The sequence below is a fragment of the Chelonia mydas genome, chromosome 7 (genome assembly GCF_015237465.2).
Source record: "Chelonia mydas isolate rCheMyd1 chromosome 7, rCheMyd1.pri.v2, whole genome shotgun sequence".
NCBI classification, from domain to species: domain Eukaryota; kingdom Metazoa; phylum Chordata; order Testudines; family Cheloniidae; genus Chelonia; species Chelonia mydas.
In genome coordinates this window covers 91,979,726-92,001,887 of record NC_057853.1, presented here as the reverse complement: position 1 = coordinate 92,001,887, position 22,162 = coordinate 91,979,726, and the positions used below count along the sequence as shown (strand labels likewise).

The window sequence follows — 22,162 nt, the reverse complement described above, 5'->3', positions numbered from 1 at the left end:
GGACTAACATGAAGGGGAAAGGAGTCCAGGAGAGCTGGCTGTATTTCAAGGAATCCCTGTTGAGGTTACAGGGACAAACCATCCCGATGAGTCGAAAGAATAGTAAATATGGCAGGCGACCAGCTTGGCTTAACGATGAAATCCTAGCGGATCTTAAACATAAAAAAGAAGCTTACAAGAAGTGGAAGGTTGGACATATGACCAGGGAAGAGTATAAAAATATTGCTCGGGCATGTAGGAATGATATCAGGAGGGCCAAATCGCACCTGGAGCTGCAGCTAGCAAGAGATGTCAAGAGTAACAAGAAGGGTTTCTTCAGGTATGTTGGCAACAAGAAGAAAGCCAAGGAAAGTGTGGGCCCCTTAATGAATGAGGGAGGCAACCTAGTGACGGAGGATGTGGAAAAAGCTAATGTACTCAATGCTTTTTTTGCCTCTGTCTTCACGAACAAGGTCAGCTCCCAGACTGCTGCGCTGGGCATCACAAAATGGGGAAGAGATGGCCAGCCCTCTGTGGAGATAGAGGTGGTTAGGGACTATTTAGAAAAGCTGGACGTGCACAAGTCCATGGGGCCGGACGAGTTGCATCCGAGAGTGCTGAAGGAATTGGCGGCTGTGATTGCAGAGCCATTGGCCATTATCTTTGAAAACTCGTGGCGAACGGGGGAAGTCCCGGATGACTGGAAAAAGGCTAATGTAGTGCCAATCTTTAATAAAGGGAAGAAGGAGGATCCTGGGAACTACAGGCCAGTCAGCCTCACCTCAGTCCCCGGAAAAATCATGGAGCAGGTCCTCAAAGAATCAATCCTGAAGCACTTGCATGAGAGGAAAGTGATCAGGAACAGCCAGCATGGATTCACCAAGGGAAGGTCATGCCTGACTAATCTAATCGCCTTTTATGATGAGATTACTGGTTCTGTGGATGAAGGGAAAGCAGTGGATGTATTGTTTCTTGACTTTAGCAAAGCTTTTGACACGGTCTCCCACAGTATTCTTGTCAGTAAGTTAAGGAAGTATGGGCTGGATGAATGCACTATAAGGTGGGTAGAAAGTTGGCTAGATTGTCGGGCTCAACGGGTAGTGATCAATGGCTCCATGTCTAGTTGGCAGCCGGTGTCAAGTGGAGTGCCCCAGGGGTCGGTCCTGGGGCAGGTTTTGTTCAATATCTTCATAAATGATCTGGAGGATGGTGTGGATTGCACTCTCAGAAAATTTGCGGATGATACTAAACTGGGAGGAGTGGTAGATACGCTGGAGGGGAGGGATAGGATACAGAAGGACCTAGACAAATTGGAGGATTGGGCCAAAAGAAATCTGATGAGGTTCAACAAGGACAAGTGCAGAGTCCTGCACTTAGGACGGAAGAATCCAACGCACCGCTACAGACTAGGGACCGAATGGCTAGGCAGCAGTTCTGCGGAAAAGGACCTAGGGGTGACATAACAAGCTGGATATGAGTCAGCAGTGTGCCCTTGTTGCCAAAAAGGCCAATGGCATTTTGGGATGTATAAGGAGGTGCATAGCGAGCAGATCGAGGGACATGATCGTTCCCCTCTATTCGACATTGGTGAGGCCTCATCTGGAGTACTGTGTCCAGTTTTGGGCCCCACACTACAAGAAGGATGTGGATAAATTGGAGAAAGTCCAGCGAAGGGCAACAAAAATGATTAGGGGTCTAGAACACATGACTTATGAGGAGAGGCTGAAGGAGCTGGGATTGTTTAGTCTACAGAAGAGAAGAATGAGGGGGGATTTGATAGCTGCTTTCAACTACCTGAAAGGGGGTTCCAAAGAGGATGGCTCTAGACTGTTCTCAATGGTAGCAGATGACAGAACGAGGAGTAATGGTCTCAAGTTGCAGTGGGGGAGGTTTAGATTGGATATTAGGAAAAACTTTTTCACTAAGAGGGTGGTGAAACACTGGAATGCGTTACCTAGGGAGGTGGTAGAATCTCCTTCCTTAGAGGTTTTTAAGGTCAGGCTTGACAAAGCCCTGGCTGGGATGATTTAACTGGGACTTGGTCCTGCTTCGAGCAGGGGGTTGGACTAGATGACCTTCTGAGATCCCTTCCAACCCTGATATTCTATGATTCTATGATTCTATTTGCTGCTGGATCGATGGGTCCATCTTATATTTGGATTAATTATGAGCAGTTGGCAATAACAGCAGTTCTAGTAACAAATAGTGTCTCTTTACTGTGCTTGCGAATTTCTAAAGTTCATCAGACCAGTGGTCCATCTAATCTAATATTCTGTCTCGGACAATGGCCAGTACCCGGCCCGTCATAGAAAGGCACAGGAAACCCCATCATTGACAGCTTTATAACCAGCTCATGATGTAAGTTTCTTCCTAACCCTTTTCAGTCAGAGTTGGGTTATGCCCAGAAGATTGAGGTTTTATTTTCCTTTTACGTAACTGTGGATGTTCTCATTGCCTATATAAATATCTCATTATCTATATCAGACCTTTTTAAAATCCTACTAAGCTTTTGGCCTCAGTGGTATCTTGTGACAATGAGTGCTTAACAACTTAAACAAGACACAAAAAAAGTACACCACCTTGGATTCTGCTTGATGAAATGTGCTTACAGACACAGCAGGCAACCTATGAAACTCACATACTGTGCAAAATGGTGGTGCCTATGATCCAAGGGAGGCCAGGTTCTTTTGTTACTAGTACTTTGCCTAATGTCATGCAAATTTATGTCCTACTATGGAATGCTGCATAATTTAGTGATTTTTTTTAGACTGATAATAGTCTGGTGAGTAAAAGTAGGGTAAAAATGGGAACAGATATAGGTAGTGGGCATTTTTAATTGTGGATTCCTTTCGTAACTGGTACCAGTTTGCTGGGTACATGGTCCCTCAAGTGTAAATATTGTCATTAAGATGAAATAGATAATAATGAACTACTTGAAGCATGTGGCTTTGTCTACGCTAGATTCTTCATTAAAATTTCCCATATTGCTCCCACCAATGCATCTTCACTGCTGGGAGCCCTCGACTAGATTGGCCATTGGCATTTTAATCACAGTGTCGTCTGACCCTCTTCAGAGAAATCCCCCAAAGGCCAGTATGGGGTTGATGTAGGTCCTGCAGTGTAGATCCCTAGACCCACTATGCACCCTCTGTTGGATCCAGGGGAATGGTAGCTGAGTCCTTTTTCTGCACAGGAAGAGGAGAAGTGTACATGGAGGGTCTCCTTAGTACATCAGTCTTGAGGGTAGAACCGTCACCCTGTTATTTCAGCCCATAGATTTTCCCAGGTGGAAATATTCAACCATTACTTTATATTTTAAAGCTGATGGTAGTTTTGCCTGAGTAGAGAATGCAGTATCATTCCTTTGGACTGCGATCTGGCATTTTGTCCCTTCAGCCTATTGCACTGCATTATCCAAAGGAACACACAAATGAAGAATCACCGGTTTTCAGGCAAACCATCAGAACTTAAAAATAAATGCACATGTGATTCCAGGTGGAAAAGGAGAATATGACTGTTGTCCTACTGGCTTAAATAAGTATAACACACACTCAGTCTCTCATGCACCTGCAGCGTATTTAATTCAACACCAGCCTACATCATCATTAATTCAACACCACTGTCATCATCATCATTATGGAAGTGTCCAGAGATCCCAATCAGGATGGGAACTCCATTGGGATAAGCACAGTACAAACATCCAGGAAGAGCTGTTTCCTGCCCCCCAAAATTACAATCCAATATAAAACAATAAGTAGAGTGTAACAAACAACTGGAGTATGAGAGTAACAGTTTTATAACTGTGTGCTTACATGGCTATCCAAAAATTGATGGTCCTAAATCATAACATGTTTTTGAATTTATGAAACAACTGCTAGATTCTCCATAAGTTAAGGTTGCAGCCGAGTTTCTATTTAAAGTCACATTTTGCCGCCTCTTTAAGTTCTACATGCGCAAAAACCAAATCAGCCTTGAAATATAAAAATTTCCCAGAAATCACTAATGTTCCTCTACCTAGTTACTAACATGCTCTGGGTTACTTGTATTTCAAAATATTGTAGTGAGACATAACAACCTGTTGAAAGTTTTGGAATACATTCTTCTACCTGATTGACTGTGAAGAGTTTGTCCTAATAAGTATACTATAAACAGTTAATCTTACCTTTCTCGTCCACCGCTCGATTTATATCATATATCCAAGCATCATCTTCCCAGATCCATCCAGGGGGACAGGTAATCTCACCAGGTGGTGCAGTTTTTTCTCCATTCTTTCAAGTAGAAAAAACCAAAGGGTTATATACCTTAAAAGATGTAAAAAATGCACATGTAGCATAACCATATTGTAAGGCTGAATAGGAAGTTGGTTTGATGGGCTCAAATCAACCACTCTCAGCTGCAACTCAGGATGAAGCAAATATTTTTGTAATAAATAGCTGGTGAAACATCACTGTATTCTTCTGTACTAACTTATTTTAGGACACATATTTTGCTAATGTCAAAATAGAATATTAGACATTTCAAAAGCCCATCATGCTGTGAAAAATTAGGAAAAGAGGGAGCAAAATAGCTCATAGCTAAGCAGAACTCTTGTAACCAGAATTTTAAAAAATGAAAAGTATTGATTTGTAAGAATCTCACCACATCTGTGTAGGGCTCCTCAGCTGCTTTCCATTCTCCTCCAGGATAACGACTCTCATTTTGGTACACTTCATCTGTAAACTCACTATGACCTGCATCAGCTTCAGTCAGCAAACTGTGAAGTCAAAAGCAAATATATTAGCAAAGCAAATCATTAAACTACAATTACTGAATAGAACTACTGTAGAGTGTGTGCACATGTGCATGCATACAAAAAATTATCACCATCCTCCAATGGACGGTTGAGTAAGTCTGAGTCTATGTGCCAAAAGCTCTATTGCTTTTAGCTAATGGAGATTTTTCTTCAGCCACAGTGGCAGAGGCCTGTGCTTTTGGAGCACAAAGATTTGAGTTTTATTGCACTGTCACTGTGAAGTTCCAACTATCCATAGTGTGCAGTATAGACCACATAAAGATTTCTTTTCCTAGAATTTCCCGTGATTGCTATCTAGACCTGCTTTGAACGCTCTCAAAAAGTGTATATATGTAAATATATAAAATATTAATGCATATCACATGAAAACACACATTTCATATGTACACATGTATAAAATATAAACAATTCTCATATCAGAGTTTTCTTTCACATTTTCTTAAAATCTTTCTATCACTTATTCCGTGTAAATCACGGGCATTTTTCAAGCCTATTTTGTCCACTTACACTGCACAATTGTACAATAGTGCTGGATCACTGTTCTAGTTGAATGATTGACAGTCATAACATGAAAAAAAAATCAACATTTCTCTGATGACTACCTACGAGCTACATATGACTGCTCAGCAGCTAACTTAGGATAAGGAGGGGAAAGGCAATTAAATGGGCTGCCAGTTGATTCTTTTGTCACAGCTAGTTTATTTGTTCATTAAAATGTTGCTGAAATGCATCCAATATCAAACTTTTTCATCCACATTACAGTACTCAAGTTTCCCAATTTTTCAAAAAACGTTAGCTGTACTGTGAATTTGGACTAACTTTGACTTTTCTCCACCTCCTAGGTGTGACTGAGTTTAAAAAAAAAGTAAAATATTTTACTGATATATTTTTTGAAGTGTAAACATGATTATTAAAAGATGACTAATTATTTCAGATAAAATAAATTTCTCCAGTTTTAATTCCCTGTCACATCTGATTTCAGAAAGAGCTGAAATCTGTTTTATAATGCCATCTGCTGGTCAAATAAAGTTGTGTGGGTTATTTTCTGTCTAATGGAAGAGATCAGGCATAATTGTTTTTACTTCATGTTTTCACAAGAGGCTTTTCTCCTTTGTCAGCTGAATTGTTCCCAAATGTATACTTATTGCTTCTCTGTATGTCATAGACCATCAATTGAAAAAATTAATCTTGAAAATCAGTCCATTCACATGAAGATTTAATTGCTAAATTTTAAGGACCCAACAGCAGGTCTCTTCCTGTTGTACAGTGGCAGTCCTCCTATGCTTGTTCACTGCCAGAACACAAGAAGAAAACACAGAGATGAAATTCTTGGCCCTACTGAAATCAATGGGAATTTTGGAGCCAGAATTTCACTACTAGTAGCTATTACAGTTTAATCCAGTCTCTCTCTGTGTATGTGAACATGCACTGTTATTGGGTTGCATCCCTTCAAAAAGCAAAATAAATAAATAAAAATTAAAAGCCTCATTGGATCATCTCCCCATCTAGATGGTGATTTGTACACTGCGTGGATATGATGTGAACTGGAGGTTTATAATGGACTCCACAGTAAGCTGAAATCTGAAGAAGCTTTTGTTAAACAGTCACCTGATCTATCTTAGGTACTTATATGGCCGCATTGCTGTAGCAATCTGAGCCCCTCACAGTCTGCAGTGTATCCTTAGTGTTCTCTTCTCAACACCTCAGTTGTACCTCCATGTTACAGATGGAGAACTGAGGCACAGAGAGTTTAAGTGACTTGCCCATGGTCACACAGCAAGTCTATTGTAGAGCAGGGAATTCAAAAATTGCACCAAGGTCTTCAGTGTCCCAGGCTAGTCCCTTAATCACTGGAAATCCTTTCTGCATGTTCACAGCAGAAGGCTCATCCTTCCTTCTAACAATGTAAATACGGATTGTACTGTTATTAAATAGCTTTGGCCGATTGGCTAACTTACTCTCCTACTAAAAAAATTCTGTTTAAAATCTGCCCAACCCCACTTAAACCCAAGAGATGAGTTTATTCCTCACATTCTGAAAATAACTAGGAAACATCACAGACCCCTGGATTGTGTAGAAATCAGAAATCTGACCTTCTTTCAGGATCAACCATCCATTCTCCTTCCCATTCCCAGCCCTTTGGGGGCAAAAAGAACTCTCTTTTCAATTTAATTTTTCCTGTGACATCAGAAAACTTGTGGCGACCAACTAGTCCTGAGGTGCCCCACTTTCCAAACATAAGAGCCTGATTTTCATACTGTTTGAGAGAGAAGAATGAAAGAGCAGTTTAGGGTCCAAAGAAAAGCTCTTAGGAAAATATAAGTGTATATTTATGCAATCATTACAATTCAAACATTCTACTATATGTGGCCCATATCTGAAATCAAAGGACCAACCTATTAAATAGAAAATACTGTTTCATACTCCAAACAGAAACAAGTAGGGGTGCTGTCTCCTCTATGTCTGCTGTCTCCGTCTCCTACCACATTTCCTCCTCATCCCTACTCTGCCACTGACAACTTCAGTGATCCCTTCATCTCTTCCTCCTACCCTCATCTCAGTGCCTCTTCAATGCTACCCTGTCTGCAGTGAATCCCCTCCAAACCTACACCCTCTCTTCATTCAAATCTACAAACCTACTGCTTCCAAGCTGCCTACAAGAGACAGCTTTAACTTTTTGGTAAATAAATTTCCATTATAATGAAAACATGTTGTACCATAAATTAATCACTACATGATCTCGTTAGTGTAAACTTTGTCCTTCTCCATGTCCCCTTCTTCTTTTTGTTGAGTCACATGTAAAATTGGATTATAAATTGATCAGGGCAGGCACGATAGGACTGATTCCGATCTTACATTAGTTTCACACTTCCATTGTTTTTAATGGAATTATTCTAGATATATACTGCTGTATGTTGAATCAAAATTTGATCCCAGATTGGTTTTGGGCTTTTTAACCCCTTCCTCCTGTAAAATTCCTAGAACATTTTTGGATTACTGTACCAATAGTAAAAAAACTTTGTCCCATAACCATTTGTATTTTATACTTAAGAAATCATGGATTTTGACATTCACTTTCTTTTTTAAATTACTTTCACTACAGGTGCCCGACTATTGCCAACTCAACTAACTATAGGGGTAATGGCTACACAGGCTGCTGTCATATGAGCAGCGGTTCAGCAACTATATAGATAGAATAATAGCATATCAGGGTTGGAAAGGACCTCAGGAGGTCATCTAGTCCAACCCCCTGCTCAAAGCAGGACCAATCCCCAATTTTTGGCCCAGATCCCTAAATGGCCCCAGATTCCTAAACTGAACTCAGAACCCTGGGTTTAGCAGGCCACTGCTCAAACCACTGAGCTATCCCAGATGTTGGTGTCTATTACTGCTTCAGCACACTGTAGCAATTAGTAGGTAGTGCACAGAAAGAGTGCCTGAATCTTATCATTAACAGAAGAATAAAATTGTTTCTTGGATTAGTCTAGATTCTTCCGATATTTTGGGCTCTTCGATTACAGCATACCAAGAAGGCTATTTTAAATATTATCCACCTAATTTTCACCATCTCACTACCCATGGTAACTCCTAACACTGCCATGTTATGGTATTATCTCTTGTAATTGGAATTTGCTGGGTTTGCCTCAATTTTTCTGTAGTGTTTGTTTCAGTGAATCTTTCTGTTCCTGTGGATTAACCATTACTAATCAATACAGCCTATGTTTATCTATTCTCTGCTCAGATATGAACAAGCAATTAAAGTAAAAAGGTTCTTCATATAGCAACATGCTATGGGACAGATTTTAATCTTAATTATGCCAATATAAATCTAGAATCACTGTACTGAAGTCAGTGGAGTTGCTCCAGATTTACACCTGTCTAACCAAGATCAGAATCTAGTTTTATGAGTTTGTCAGAGACATCATCTGGAAGAGATGTTGGGTCTGATTCTCCACTACCTTGAACCTAATCTAGTCATTTATATCTATGCAAAATGAGTGTAAAATGACACCAGTAATTCATGTCAGAATGTCAGTACATTCCAGAGTAAGTGACAAAGTTTCATGTAAGAGTAATATATTTAACATTAGCAAGCATAATTTCTTATTTACCATTTCTGCAGAAACACTGAATGTTCCTTCTGCAAAGCTATTAAACTTTTTTTCAGCTGCAGTCAACCCAAGCCAAATGTTAACTCGCAACTGCACTGGAATTTTGGCACCTTTGTTCTTGTCCTGTGGGTACTGGAATATGTAAAAAGAATAGTTATCCTCTGTTATCATAGACAGTAAATGTAGGTTCTGAATAAATGTACATAATAGCTTAGACATATAGAAAATAATACATGGGTTATCCAAATACTCCTGCACTGCAGTTTCCTGCTTCAATGGTTGCTTCAAAATGTCTTTATCAGCAAAACCCCTGGTGCTTGACAGATATCACCAGAAAACATCCTAAAAAGTAGATCCCCACCCTTGATTTACTGGCATGTAAGAGCTAAACATAGGAAGATTATTGCTTAACTCCTTTCCTGTGTTTCCTTTCCAAAGTCTCGCATACTAATAAGTTTTCCTCTGCCCAGTACTGAGAACAATTATAACTTCATAGTTCAGCGTTGGTATTAGTATTTCTTTGTCACGAGAGGCTTGAAACGCAGAGTTCAGAAAGAATGTTTCACTCAAATAGGAGGCAAGTGCTATACACAGTACAGTTTTAAAGTAAGAGATTGTCTACACTGGGAAATTTCCTGGCATAACTATACTGATATACCAGTATAACTATAACTCTCTGTGTGGATACTCTTAGCCTGGAATAAGAGTGCCTTTTTCTGGTTTAACTGACTTTCAAAGAAACAAACTTAACCAGAAAAAGTCACTCTAATTCTGGAATTAGGGTGTGCACCAGAAAGTTATACCAGCATAACTATAGCAGTCTAATTATACTGGTATAGCTGTGTGGGGAAATTTTCTCATGTAGACAAGCTTTAGGTATTAGGTTCAGACTAACATCCAAAAGTTTGAATATTTATCAGCAGCTTCTCTGAATGATCCAAATCCACCCAGTAAGAGTCTCTAGCCATGACAGATCCATCCACATGCCTTCTAGCAGCACCAGCAGCCACGTTGGCAGAATAACCAGATCATACTTCCGAGCTCTTGGATGAGGTTCTGAACCACGGACCAGAAGCTGATTCTGATTCTCTGTTACAATGGGCTTTCCCATCATACGCTGTGTGCTGTTTTGGTGAAAGCATCTGCAATTTGGCTCTTTGTGGCTGACACCTCACACCCTGAGTCTTATCACTTCACCACTTCAGAATTCTTACACCTCTCCTGTGCTCCTGTCAGACTGCGCCATACTGTAAATCCTGCCAGCAGCTAGCTACTTAGGCTGCTATCACCCACTCACGAGTTTTTCTGCCTTGTTTTGTAGCAAGTTGCACTAGAAATGTCTCTCCTCTATGCTATGGATCAGAGGGTACAATATGGCCCTAAGCATCTTAATGGAGGTACACATGCCTTTCATGGCTTTAACTTTTCATAAAATTAGCTAAGGGAAAACTTCTGATGGTAAAAATAGCACATTGTTTTTAAATTCAAGCTGTAGTGTTTGAAGTGGCACAATAAAATTATTTCAGTACCTTTAGAAAGATGGTCTGGGTCTTTCCACAGTATTTACCAGATGCTTCAGTACTTGCAGTAGAATACAAAACCTGGTGTGCGGGAATGCGGGCATAAGCTAGTCTCTTCTCTCCCCGGATCATCCAGATGATCACATCAGGTATACTGTTTTGTGGCTGTTTTTTTAAAAGAGAAAAAAAGAATCAAAACTATATTCTGCAATTAGCAGAATTTCAAACTAACCCAGTGTTTGGAGAGCAAAAGGAGAAATCAGATCTCTTTCAGGGATTTATTTAAGACAAAACAGAAATACAGATCCATGATACTAATATATGGGAGGAAAATTAATTTTGCAAATAATTAAATGTCATACTGTTCTGAGATGATGATTAGAAAAAAGCCAAACAAGTCTTATAAAAAGATTTGATAAAGAAACTGGAAGTATTCTATGAACATTTTCAGTCACAAATGGTTTATAATGAATATGCTAGGCTAGATCCTTTGGCCCATTATGTCCCTTTTGTGCTGCTCCACTATTGAGGAATTCTTGGCCTGCATGGAGCCTAAAGTCAATGGGACTTAAGTACACATTTAAAGACTTTCCTGAATAAGAATGGACTTATGCACATGCTTACGTGCTTTCCTAAATCAGGGCCTGAAAGATGAAATCATTGTAACAAGAAATTTAGCAGAAGCTAAGTAAACATCCTGCCAGCGCTGTGCTGCCCCTTATACACTTCTGTTGTCTGTGTGCTAATTGTGAATCTCACACTGGTTATCATGGCTTTTTACCAGTGATTTTTTAAAATTAGCAATGGCAAAGAGAAGATGAATATCGCTATAGATGAGATGAAAACAAATTAAAAGACTAGCCCATGTGAAAACAGTCATTTATTATGTTCTAAAGTTACTCAAGGGATTTAAACAAATTATAATAACTGGTCTAAGCCCAATTTAAATAGGTTTCTATAGCTGCTGACCCACAGAAATTCTGGATGCACAAACCCTAAGGAAATTTGCAATTTCCAGACAGACTCATTAGGCAGACAGTGCTGCCCCTTTATCTAGATTAGAACCAAGTCTCTGGGTCTTATCCTGCTACCCTAATCCAAGAAAAATTCTCAGTGAAGTCAACTGCAATTAAAAACTTTACATTAAAATACATTTTAAACATATTCCTGGAAAGAAGTATTTTTCACTTTCTGAATTTGAAAATTACTGGGTGGAGAAGAATGGATGAAGTTTTCTTTTAAGTACTGTGCAATACATCAGCTTGAATCTGCGGTATATGCAGGCATTGTAGTTATTTTGTAGAAACTGTGTCTTTTTAAACCAACTGCATCATATGTATTTTGAAGTACTGACCTCTTCGGTCAATTGCATTAATTTATCCAACCAGTCTTCAATTTCTGCCAAAGTGGCCTTCACATCGGTAGCGTCATTTCTCATCCTTGTTGCTGCCTCTAGAATGTGTTTGAGAGACTTGAGGCGCAGTTTTTGTATCTGTGTGTCAAGGACTGTGACATTGGATTTGCCTTCTAAGAGGGGTAATGGCTTACTGAAAAGAGAAACAAAAACTTTTAATAATATAAATCTTCCCTCTTAGCATCTAATTTCATTAAACAAATGTTGGAGGAGCATAGGTGTTCATACTTAAAGAAAAAATTTAACTAAGCTCTATAATATTATGTATCATCACCAGAATTTCCCAGTGGCGACAAAAATAACAGAAATCCATCAGAATAATGCTGTAGGGTCCAGTCCCACAGACACTCCTATTGGGCCTAGTGCTTACTACAGAGTTTAAGCCCACTGACCGCAGGCCTCGGTTTATAATAAGCACTACTGTAAAACAGCCTTAGATAGATGTAATTTGTTTTGCTACACTTTTCAATTTTTCTACATATCAAATTAATGTAGAAGATTCATGTCTAGAAATGGATTTCAAAGGTGAAATCAACATTTTCAGACTCTTTTCATTGACTGAAAGCTGTGAGTGCTCAATAGTTCTGACAAATAAATCACTTATTTAAGTATCTAGCTATGAAGTTATCTAACTTTCAGGCACTCAAGTTTGAAAATTTGCACGAAAGTCCACTGCATAGAAATTGGTGAGACATCAGGATGCACAGTTGCAATGAACATAACTAGGAAATTCCAGAGTACAGCAGCAGACCCCAGGGGAGAAAGTGATTGTACTGATTTGTTAAAGCAATAGTTTTCCTGAGGTCTTCAAATGTATTCATTTTACAGAAGCTCCTTGCTACTCAGTTCATTAAGGTGCATTTAATATGGCATTAGAAGAAGCTCTTTTTCATAGCATTTTCCTGAGCTGTTGGTGAGATTGAAAAGACTTACTACTGAGTCTGAACCATGTAATCAGAAACCAGGTGTACAAAAGCTCTGACCCTGCAAAGCCTTAATGCCAGCTGTATTGCATACTAGCATAAGTAGTACCATTTCCTTGAATGTAAGTACTACACTTGGTAATGGGTGTTTGTGGGATTGGGCCTAAATATAATAGAACTCAGGCTACACCAGCTACCTCCTGAAAGCTGCTGCAGATTTCAGGTTTATAAAGGGCCTTAAAGCTTGTGGCAGATTTCTAGTCACTTAAAATATAACGTGACAAGGAAACTTCTTTTACAAATACAATATATGGAATTATGTTTCTTAATGCCATTCAAAAGTTTATTGTAAACTCTTTAGTGACTGTCACTTACTATATGTTTGTACAGCGCCTAGCACAAGGGGGCACTAATTTATTTGACGCCCCCGGGTGTTACCACAATCAAATTGTTTAATAATATGTTTAATAAAGCCATAGGAATTGTTTGAAAGAGAATGGGTGTGTGCACGAGTGAGACAGAGAGATTTTATATATATAAAAAGCGGATGTACCTACACGTTTGTAGTCTTCAAATGGTTGTAATGACATGAGACTAGGGTTGGTCCTAGACAATGTGCTGTCCTAAATGAATTTCAATATGCCAATCCCTTTCTGCCATCCATTCTGTCCTGCCCCTTATTAAACATTTTACTAAGTCATTTAAATTTCATTTAGGAATTAAAATTCCTACTAGTGATTTCTTACTAAAATGTACTATAACTCCATTGTGTTGGTTCTTCTCTTTCCCTTCCTTTCCTTATTTTTTCACTCCACCTCCTGTATATCTTGCTGAATCTCTTCCTCCCTCTTTTTGTTTTCTCTCCAATTTTTTTAGTGTAAAATTCTTCCCTCTTTTCCACTTTTTTTTCTTTTTCCTGTTTTTTATGTTGTTTTCTCATCAACTTTACCCATGATTTTTCAATCTCCCTCTCCTCCAGTTCAGTCTCTCTTCTCTCTCATACTGCCCATTAATATCTCTCTGATTTCTTCTCCAATCCCTTCCCCCAAGTTTAGAAATTATTCTCCTCCAAACAACACAGCTCGGACACTTATTGCTCTGTCTAAATACACACAACCTATTGACTCACTTTCATTCCCTCCCGGGAAAGTCATCTCATCACAGAAACTTTTGAACACATTTTTTTGTGCCCTGGCCTTCGAGGAGAAACTGGGAGTTCTCCTCTCTCCCCTCCCCATGAGTGGGGCTGCTAGAGAAGATTCTTCTCCCTCCTGCCCAAGAAAGAGATCCTCTATGGAAGACCTTTCTTCCTTCTCATGGTGGGAAGCGTTCGTGCCTTGAACAGCTGGGCCTCTGGACTGAGTGCATTGATCAGGGCTCAGGTGACTTTGCCTGACGTAGCACCTGACCAAGTTGAACCGAGTTCCAACCATCTGTTCAGCATCAGCTCTGCTGGGCCGCTTCTCAGTAAACACTGATTTGTTGTGATGGCACCCCTAAAACTCAGCCCTTTGGAGAGAAGACCAGGCTTGAATTTTCAAAGGAGTTTAACGGAGTTAGGCACCCAAATCCCATCATCTTTCAATGGGATTTAAACACCTAATTTCTTCAGGCACTTCTGAAAATCTCAGTCTCTGAAGATGTTTTATGTCAAAACATGGGTAGCCACACAGCTAACTGATGAATTCCAGCAACCAGGTACTAGACAGTATTACTCTGAGATTTGCACTTTGTCCTAATGGTATGTACCAAAAAAAAAAAAAAAAAAATCCTTCAACTACATTTTTACAAACTGTCTGAGCCCATAAAGGAGATGCTGATATTCCATATCAACAAAACATCCCCAATAGACAACAGCTGAATGTATAACACCACAGAAGCCACATTACACTTTCAGAGTATGAGTCTCTGAGTGTGTGTGAATGTGTGGAGGGGACAAAGGACACTACATAGTCACAATTTCAAGAATGGCCCTGCTCAACAGATTCTTTTTTTTTTAAAAAGTGCTGTTTCATTATTGTCAATTATTAATATAAAATAGAATGATAGGGCAAAAGAAATGGATTCTAAGGTGATTTTCACATTGTGTTCTTATCTTCCTGGGCTTTGAATGATGAGTTATGCAATAACTTTTACCTTGTATCTTCTACAAGTTCATCTATCAGCTTCAGCCATATCTCTGCCAACTGGTTTTCAGAAACTTTAGCCTGTATTCCTGATTTTAGGGCAGCTATGTTGGATTGCTGGAGGGTTTAAAGAAAAGGCACAGAATATATAAACTTACATTTTGTTATTAGTTTTAATGTGAGTTCCACTCCTACATTCAACAAAACAACATTTATTTTGCTAGAAAAACCCAAAGACCACCAAGACATGTTCAGACTTTATTCATATTTAATAGGCCTGATCCTGCATTCTTTGCAAAACTGCTGAAAAAGAAGTGCAGGGTTAGGCCCAATATGCTTAACAGTACATAATATTGCACCTATGTACCAATTAAAGTGCAATCCTATGGTCCTATGCATCCCCTCCTGTATAGTTTACTCCTTCTTCTGGCCAGAATACACTGCAGGAGGGATGGTTGTCACTTCCCAGAACACAGACATACAATTAACTCTGCTTTTGCAGCATTAATGTATGTCTATTCTGGAGAGCAAAATGTGTGCCAGAATTTGGTTCCCAAATTTGCTCTTAAAGCCCTCTTTCCACCCCATCCCTAAATCTTAAATTCACACAAATAATCTAGATGCAAAACATGAGAATAAAATAAGAAGTCCTGAGTCACTTACCAGTCTTTCAACCATGGTTAGGATTAGGTTCACCGGGTCTAGTCTATGACTTATGTCCTCCCAAAAGGAAGTCAGTGTCACTACTGGCTTTGTGTTCACCCATGGCAGGTAATAATAGTAGTTACCTAATGTGAAACATTAATGTGTTAAGAGCTGTTTTTGAGAGTCTGAATACATACTTACTAAGGACTTGAAATTGTCATCCTTAGTTATGTTGAGTTATTTCTTATTCTGTGATTAGTTCCATTGATTTCAGTTGGCCTATTCAGGCAGGCAGGTATTATTCAGTGAGAATCTTGCCCTCATTTATCTAATTGATTTATATTTTTCAGGTAAAGTAGTGTCCCTTGGAGAATAAGCATTTGACATGAATAATTTAGAAAGCCAATAAGGTGTTTTTTTTAATCGTCTGATAACATATTTACAATATTCTCTCTAGTAATTCACGTCTGAAAGTAGCTTCATATATTTTTTTCTTTAGAATAAAAATGTTTTAAAATAATTTTATGAGGGCAAAATTGTTTGCTTTGTCTAGTAAATAAAAAAAACATGAAAACAACCTAAAGTGTGCAATAACTAAAGTAAAAATTAAAAGTATTGTATATGTTACTAATCAATCGAGTCCAGTGGTTCCCAAACTTGTTCCGCTGCTTGTGCGGGGAAAACGCCTGGCGGGCCGGGCCGGTTTGTTTACCTGCCGCATCCGCAGGTTCGGCCGATCGCGGCTCCCGTTGGCTGCAGTTCGCTGCTCCAGGCCAATGGGAGCTGCTGGAAGTGGCGGCCAGTATATCCCTCGGCCTGCACCACTTCCAGCAGCTCCCATTGGCCTGAAGCAGCGAACCGCGGCCACTGGGAGCCACGATCGGCCGAACCTGCGGACGCGGCAGGTAAACAAACCGGCCCGGTGCGCCAGGGGCTTTCCCTGCACAAGCGGCAGAACAAGTTTGGGAACCACTGGACTAGTCTATCTGCTTTTAAGATGCCAATCGCTTGTCTAAGCACTGAACAAGAGTTATGAAGAAAGCATAGAAAGTTCAAAACAGTATTTTCCTTTTTCATATCCTAGCTTTTCTGTGCTTGTGTTTATAACTTTTTTTATTGGTGCCCTGGGCCTATTGACTTCAATGGGATGTATCAACCCCAAATTGGATAGGTTTCATGTGTAACTAATTACAAGATAGAAGATATCAAGAGCAAATATAAATTTACATATTACTTTCAGTCATATCTTCAATAGTCTTTCAACAAATCAAGGTTGTTGTTATCCTAAAATTTGATCAACAAACAGATTGGTTTTCCAAAAGAGAATTCTGTATCTTTATAGTCACACTTCCGTAGCATACTTACCATCAAATACAGCACGGCTGTATTGAGTTGTTGATGCCAAAGGCTTACAGGTGGTGTCAAACTTGTTCCCATAATTACCAATGCTAACCTCAAACTGGATAGCCTCACCAATATCTTGCAGCATGGTAGCAGAATGAAACACAGCCGACAGACTGAATTTTCGTCTGCGCTGATATTTCTGTACAGTATTACAAGAGTTTTTGTTTTAATTAATTAATTGTATGTAATGGTAGAGGATTAGAAAAAAGTAGCAGTATCTACATGGAAACAACATTTACCTTAATACTTTTACACATTTCTATGAAACACACATATGTACATACATACACACACTCCAGATAAGCAGAGGTAAAAATAGGAATGTGTAATAAAATAATACATTTGAAATAGTAAAGATTTCTTAAATCGCAATTTCTATGCTGGGAGGAAGGGAAAGTAATTTTTGCAGCCATATAATCAGTTATTTTTGTGGGGAGGTTTTCTGATTGTATATTAATGACCTGAATAAACAAAGGATTTAATTATTACAATTTTAGTATGTCATGTAATTCTCCAAAAAAAGTAAAACCAAGCATTTTGCATCTATACATATTGACAAGTGCGCCAGGAATTACCTCAACAACCAGTGCGTCATCACTGGAGATCGCCTCTATCTTTTTATTCACAGATTTACTGTCAAGTATTGTAGATAGTTCAACTAAGATTCTGCCTCTATAAGCAACTCCTTCCTCCTGTAAGACAATCACACAAAATTCTATATCTAACTGCTAAAAAAAAACATACTCCTTTGCTGGCCAGCAAAATTGGAGTTGAAAGCCTGGCTCCCTTGAAGTTAATGGCAATACTTTAATTTCTATTATAAATGAAGAGCAAATATATTTAAGAAATAAGCAACAGTAAATTATAGATGCAATGTTTTTGTATGCTTTATTCTGGACAGCACCAAAACCATTGGTATTAAGCAAATATATAATATATAGACTGGATTTGTAGAGTAATTGAAAACTACTGCCCCTTAGGTTGAAGAAGTTGCTGACAATGGGACATATAGTCTACAAGCATCAAATGGATAGTTACTGCCCACTGGAGATCACATTGTAGCCCAAAGTAGATAGGTTTTCCTATAAATTATATCCTTCAGCCTCCATACAATCATTAATCCTTTTGAAGTTGCATTTTAATCTTAAATGACCTGCAGAATCAGCTGCTTTCTGCTGAGGCTTTTCTATATTAGCTCTTAGGATAATGTGTCCCTCTGTTTTAGACAACTACAGAGCTTCAGCAGTAATATGGGCTGCTGTGCAGAGCAAGTAATGGCCATGGTCCTCACCACCTGCAGATATTTGGAGATGCATAAGGAAATCCCATACCTCTTGGAGCATAAAAGATGTCTGGAGAATCTGCAAGGGACCCCATGCCCTTGGCAGGACCTCTATGCCAGCACCGCTCCCTGAGAAACTATCCTACCAGGGCCTCCCATTGGACCTGGCCTCAAATCATTCTTGACAGTGTCTGATGGTGGGCCGTAGTGTCAGTATTTGTACTTAAATGAGAGAACCTCATTGGTTTGCCAAGGGATAATGCCACACAGAGAGGCTATCCCTAGCCCTGCCTAGTCATAAACCCCTTTCCAGAATCCCACATGTCCAAATGTGCATAGCTTGTGTGTACAGGCTCTGTGGATAGGAGGCAGGATGGGAGGATGAAACCAGGTTGGCTCAAACCTATCTCTGTGGCAGATTTTGGAGATATTTTCTGTTTCTTTCATCCCATCTGTGGGGAAAATCTAGTGGATGATATATGGCACTTGGAGCATTCTTTCTTGGGAATGGGCAGATGTATCAAGTTCTATAGGAAACTCTCATTGATCTTGGGGCATCTGGGGAGCGCAGGACATTTTCATGGAGGTTCAGTGTCCCCCGCCCCCTCCCCCAACTGATCCCCATCTTGCTTTCCCATGACAGCATGGTTTCCTCACAGCAGTATGGCTAATCAGCCTGTCTCACTCATGCTCTTTAGCCAGTGCTCCACTCCCCTTTGTGTGTGTGTTCAAATATGCAGAAGGGGAGATAGTTCAAAATGATGTTGGTAGGTTCAACTTTCTCTTATTGCTACAACATCCCTGTGGGATTGGATGGGACACTGCCATGGAGAACAGCCATATCAAAATACCTACGGAGGAGGGGTTTCTGTTGGACTGGGAGAAAACATTCAATATACAGTGAAATTGCTACTCTCCCCTTAAAATCCCTCATCTGAGATCTGTCCCATTTCATTTCCCTGTGCCAGTGGGACTAGAATGGGAATCCAATGGCCTCAATCTATATAATCCCAAATGCTCATTCAAAACTGTATATAAAATTGAAACTTCCACAAACAGAAAATTTTCCTGTTCCATTTATTAAGTAGTGACGTCATGCTAAATGTATGTTATTTTGCAAAAACAAAAATAAAAAGTTTTCTTTACATTTGCCTTAAACTTAATAATTAAAACCAATTCAGTTTACATTTATTGATAATAACAGTTATTTTGATCTGTTTGTATTATAAACGTGAAACTAACCTTTCCAGAGTTTAGTTCATCATAGGGGTCCGGGAATCCAGTGTATTCTCTTGGGCTTCCATAAAGGTTTACGTAACAGGGCCCAAATGTTGGTAAAAAGCCCACCTCTGTTTCCCCTGTGTTTACTAATAGGCAAACATCATCATTAGAAATTAACTAACCATCTTTTAGAGCCACAAGGACATTAAAATTTAAATTCACATATAGTAAAATAAATGTTAGATATTAGTTGTTAGTAAAGTAAGAACACTTTATTCCATGGGTGTATCTCAGTAATATGAATTTAATGTATCTATTTGCATAGCTATAGCTGTCCCTAGTTGTTTACATGGCTGTAAGATTTTTAAATTAGATAATACTTTATGCAATAAAAAACCGAAAGAATAAATTGACCTTATGCTACATCCCCACCATCAACATTTCATTTATGTGAAAGACCAATACAATTTTAAAACAATGTAAAAATTTTAGTGTAAAAATATTTTCAGAAATAGATTAAACTGAATACCAGATACCACTGGCTTTCACTTAAATGTACCAAGGATTATGTTCTAGCTAACAATAAAGAGGTACACAGTAGCTGGAAGGTTAGCGTTCAGCATCACAGAATATGCCTAGTTAATCCTACTGTTTTTAGTGTGCTACTGAAGTGACTCAAGTCTGTTAGTGGAAGGACTAGTAGAATGAAAATTATTAAAGTATACCACAGTATGTAACACTGTTAAGTAACCTATTCACCATACCTGGAGGTAGAGTAGTATGTATTTTTTGTGCAAAAAAATAGGGGGGGGGAAAGAGATTGGGGGGGGCACTAATCTAAAAAAGATTTGCCATTATGCCAAAATAATTAAAAGAACTGCTGTATTTTTAGGTCTCAATCCTGATCCCAATGAAGTCAATGACGAAACTCCCATTGACTGAAATTGGAGCATAAATAGGCTTGGAAGTATTAGATTTGTATCAGTAAATGTCAATAATGTTGATTTCACTGTACATATACAAACCAATGAAAAAATATTTCCATGTATAATAGAAATGTACAGATAGGCAAAGTCAGAAACCAGTTGCTTGAGAACTGAGTAGTCAAAATCCAGTGATTTAGACTTTTGAATTAAGCTTGTTACAAATGGAGTAGTAAATGAACAGTAAAAACAGATATGATCTGTTGACATGTGATGTTGGCAATTTGTGTTTTAACTGTTTCTACAGCTTTAACTTTTTGAACAATGTGTCATTAAATAAATATCTGATCCCCTCCACATAATTTTTTATGACTGTGAAAATTTAACTGGATGAAAATAAAACAAAATGCTTAAAATAATCAATTTTATCCATCAAAATTATAAAAATAAAAAGCTGAATTCTGCCATGCTTAAGCATAACAGAGAGCCTTAATTTCAATAATTTTGCCTGAGAAAGGAATGCAGGATAAGACTCAAAATTAGATGTATAGTCGCTCCCATTACTGCCTCTTTAGTGAAGGGATTGTCAGCCTGTGAATTACAAACTCCTTTTTGACTGGCCTAAAATTTCATTCAAGAGTGAAAGTCTACACATTCACTTATTTTTCATAGATGACTGTTTGTTTGCTATAATTATTTTTGATAATTCTGAATACAGTTCAATAGAATTTACATACCAATTATACGCTAGAGCTAAAAACCAAAAATGAATCCATAAGCATTTATTTGTCATTTTCTTAATTAAAATGGCCAAAATAATTTAAATCCTTTTTTTAAATGTCTGGGTTTAGAATGTGTTGTGCCAAAACCAGCACTATTTCAAATCATCACTCTACAAAGACAAGAAAAGGTGTTTCTAATTTAATGCTTACAGGCCCTTAGCTATATCAATACTACTGCTGTAACTTGAGTACTGCTCTAATTTTTATGTTTGGTATAAAAGTCATTTGTAGATAGAAGCATTACTCATATTATTGCTATTGCCATTTGGTTTTGTACATATGTACTGCAGCATGTATTACAGTCAGGCTTGAGTTTATTGAAAAGAACAGGATACTGAGGAAACTGAAATGGTTGTAAGGGGAAGCAGGCTTTTGTTCTCTAGCTCTGGATTTAAAGGAGTTAATTGTGCCTTTATGCAACATTTGAATATATCCCCTAAAAGTGCTTTTAGGTTATTGTTAGATGAACATATAAATAATACGAAAAATTAGAAATAAATCAGCCATACATGCAGAGAAATACTCTACATTTGGAATGGTGCTTGAGATCAGGGGCATGATTCTGAGCTCTCTACAGCTTTACCCGGCTGTATCTCCATTGTCTTTAATGGAGGTATTTCTCATCTATACTGCAGTAAATGAGATCAGAGATAGGCTCCAGGTCTTTCATCAACACCTATCAGTTTTTTCAGAAACTACTTTGGGCAATCTGAAGCACAAAATGATGGCTTTACCATTAGGATAAAGACAGAAGAATGTGAAGATAAAGGGCTAAATCCTACAAGTCTTTCATTGATTGCTGACTACTGAACAATATGTAAAGCTAGCTGGATAGTAAAAGGGAATATGAATGTCCCAATGTTTCTTACTGGCAAAACAAATGCAGTTGTGTCAGCTTTGCAGAATGTAAAATGGTTCTGTGCCTTGTGCTTTGTCTGCTTCCACGATAGTAAACTTTGTCCATTTTGTCAAAGTTTTGAATGGTTCACACTCTTTCATGTCTAAACTACAGAGCGTGGATGGGGCCACAGGATTCCTA

At 38.6% G+C, this 22,162-nt stretch overlaps 1 protein-coding gene across 2 annotated transcripts in view; it reads right to left on the bottom strand.

The window, feature by feature from the left end:
- The window catches only part of MYOF (myoferlin), a 115,349-nt gene that overhangs the window by 33,772 nt on the left and 59,415 nt on the right, over positions 1–22,162 (bottom strand). For both annotated transcript variants that reach the window (XM_037904298.2, XM_027819380.3), the window contains 11 exons: positions 19,440–19,564; positions 17,491–17,607; positions 16,877–17,054; positions 15,530–15,654; positions 14,877–14,983; positions 11,758–11,950; positions 10,413–10,568; positions 8,884–9,015; positions 6,865–7,028; positions 4,618–4,732; positions 4,142–4,247 (listed from right to left, as the gene is read on the bottom strand). In XM_037904298.2, coding sequence (XP_037760226.1) covers positions 4,142–4,247; positions 4,618–4,732; positions 6,865–7,028; positions 8,884–9,015; positions 10,413–10,568; positions 11,758–11,950; positions 14,877–14,983; positions 15,530–15,654; positions 16,877–17,054; positions 17,491–17,607; positions 19,440–19,564 — 1,518 coding nt within the window. The remainder of the gene's footprint in view (positions 1–4,141; positions 4,248–4,617; positions 4,733–6,864; positions 7,029–8,883; positions 9,016–10,412; positions 10,569–11,757; positions 11,951–14,876; positions 14,984–15,529; positions 15,655–16,876; positions 17,055–17,490; positions 17,608–19,439; positions 19,565–22,162) is intronic.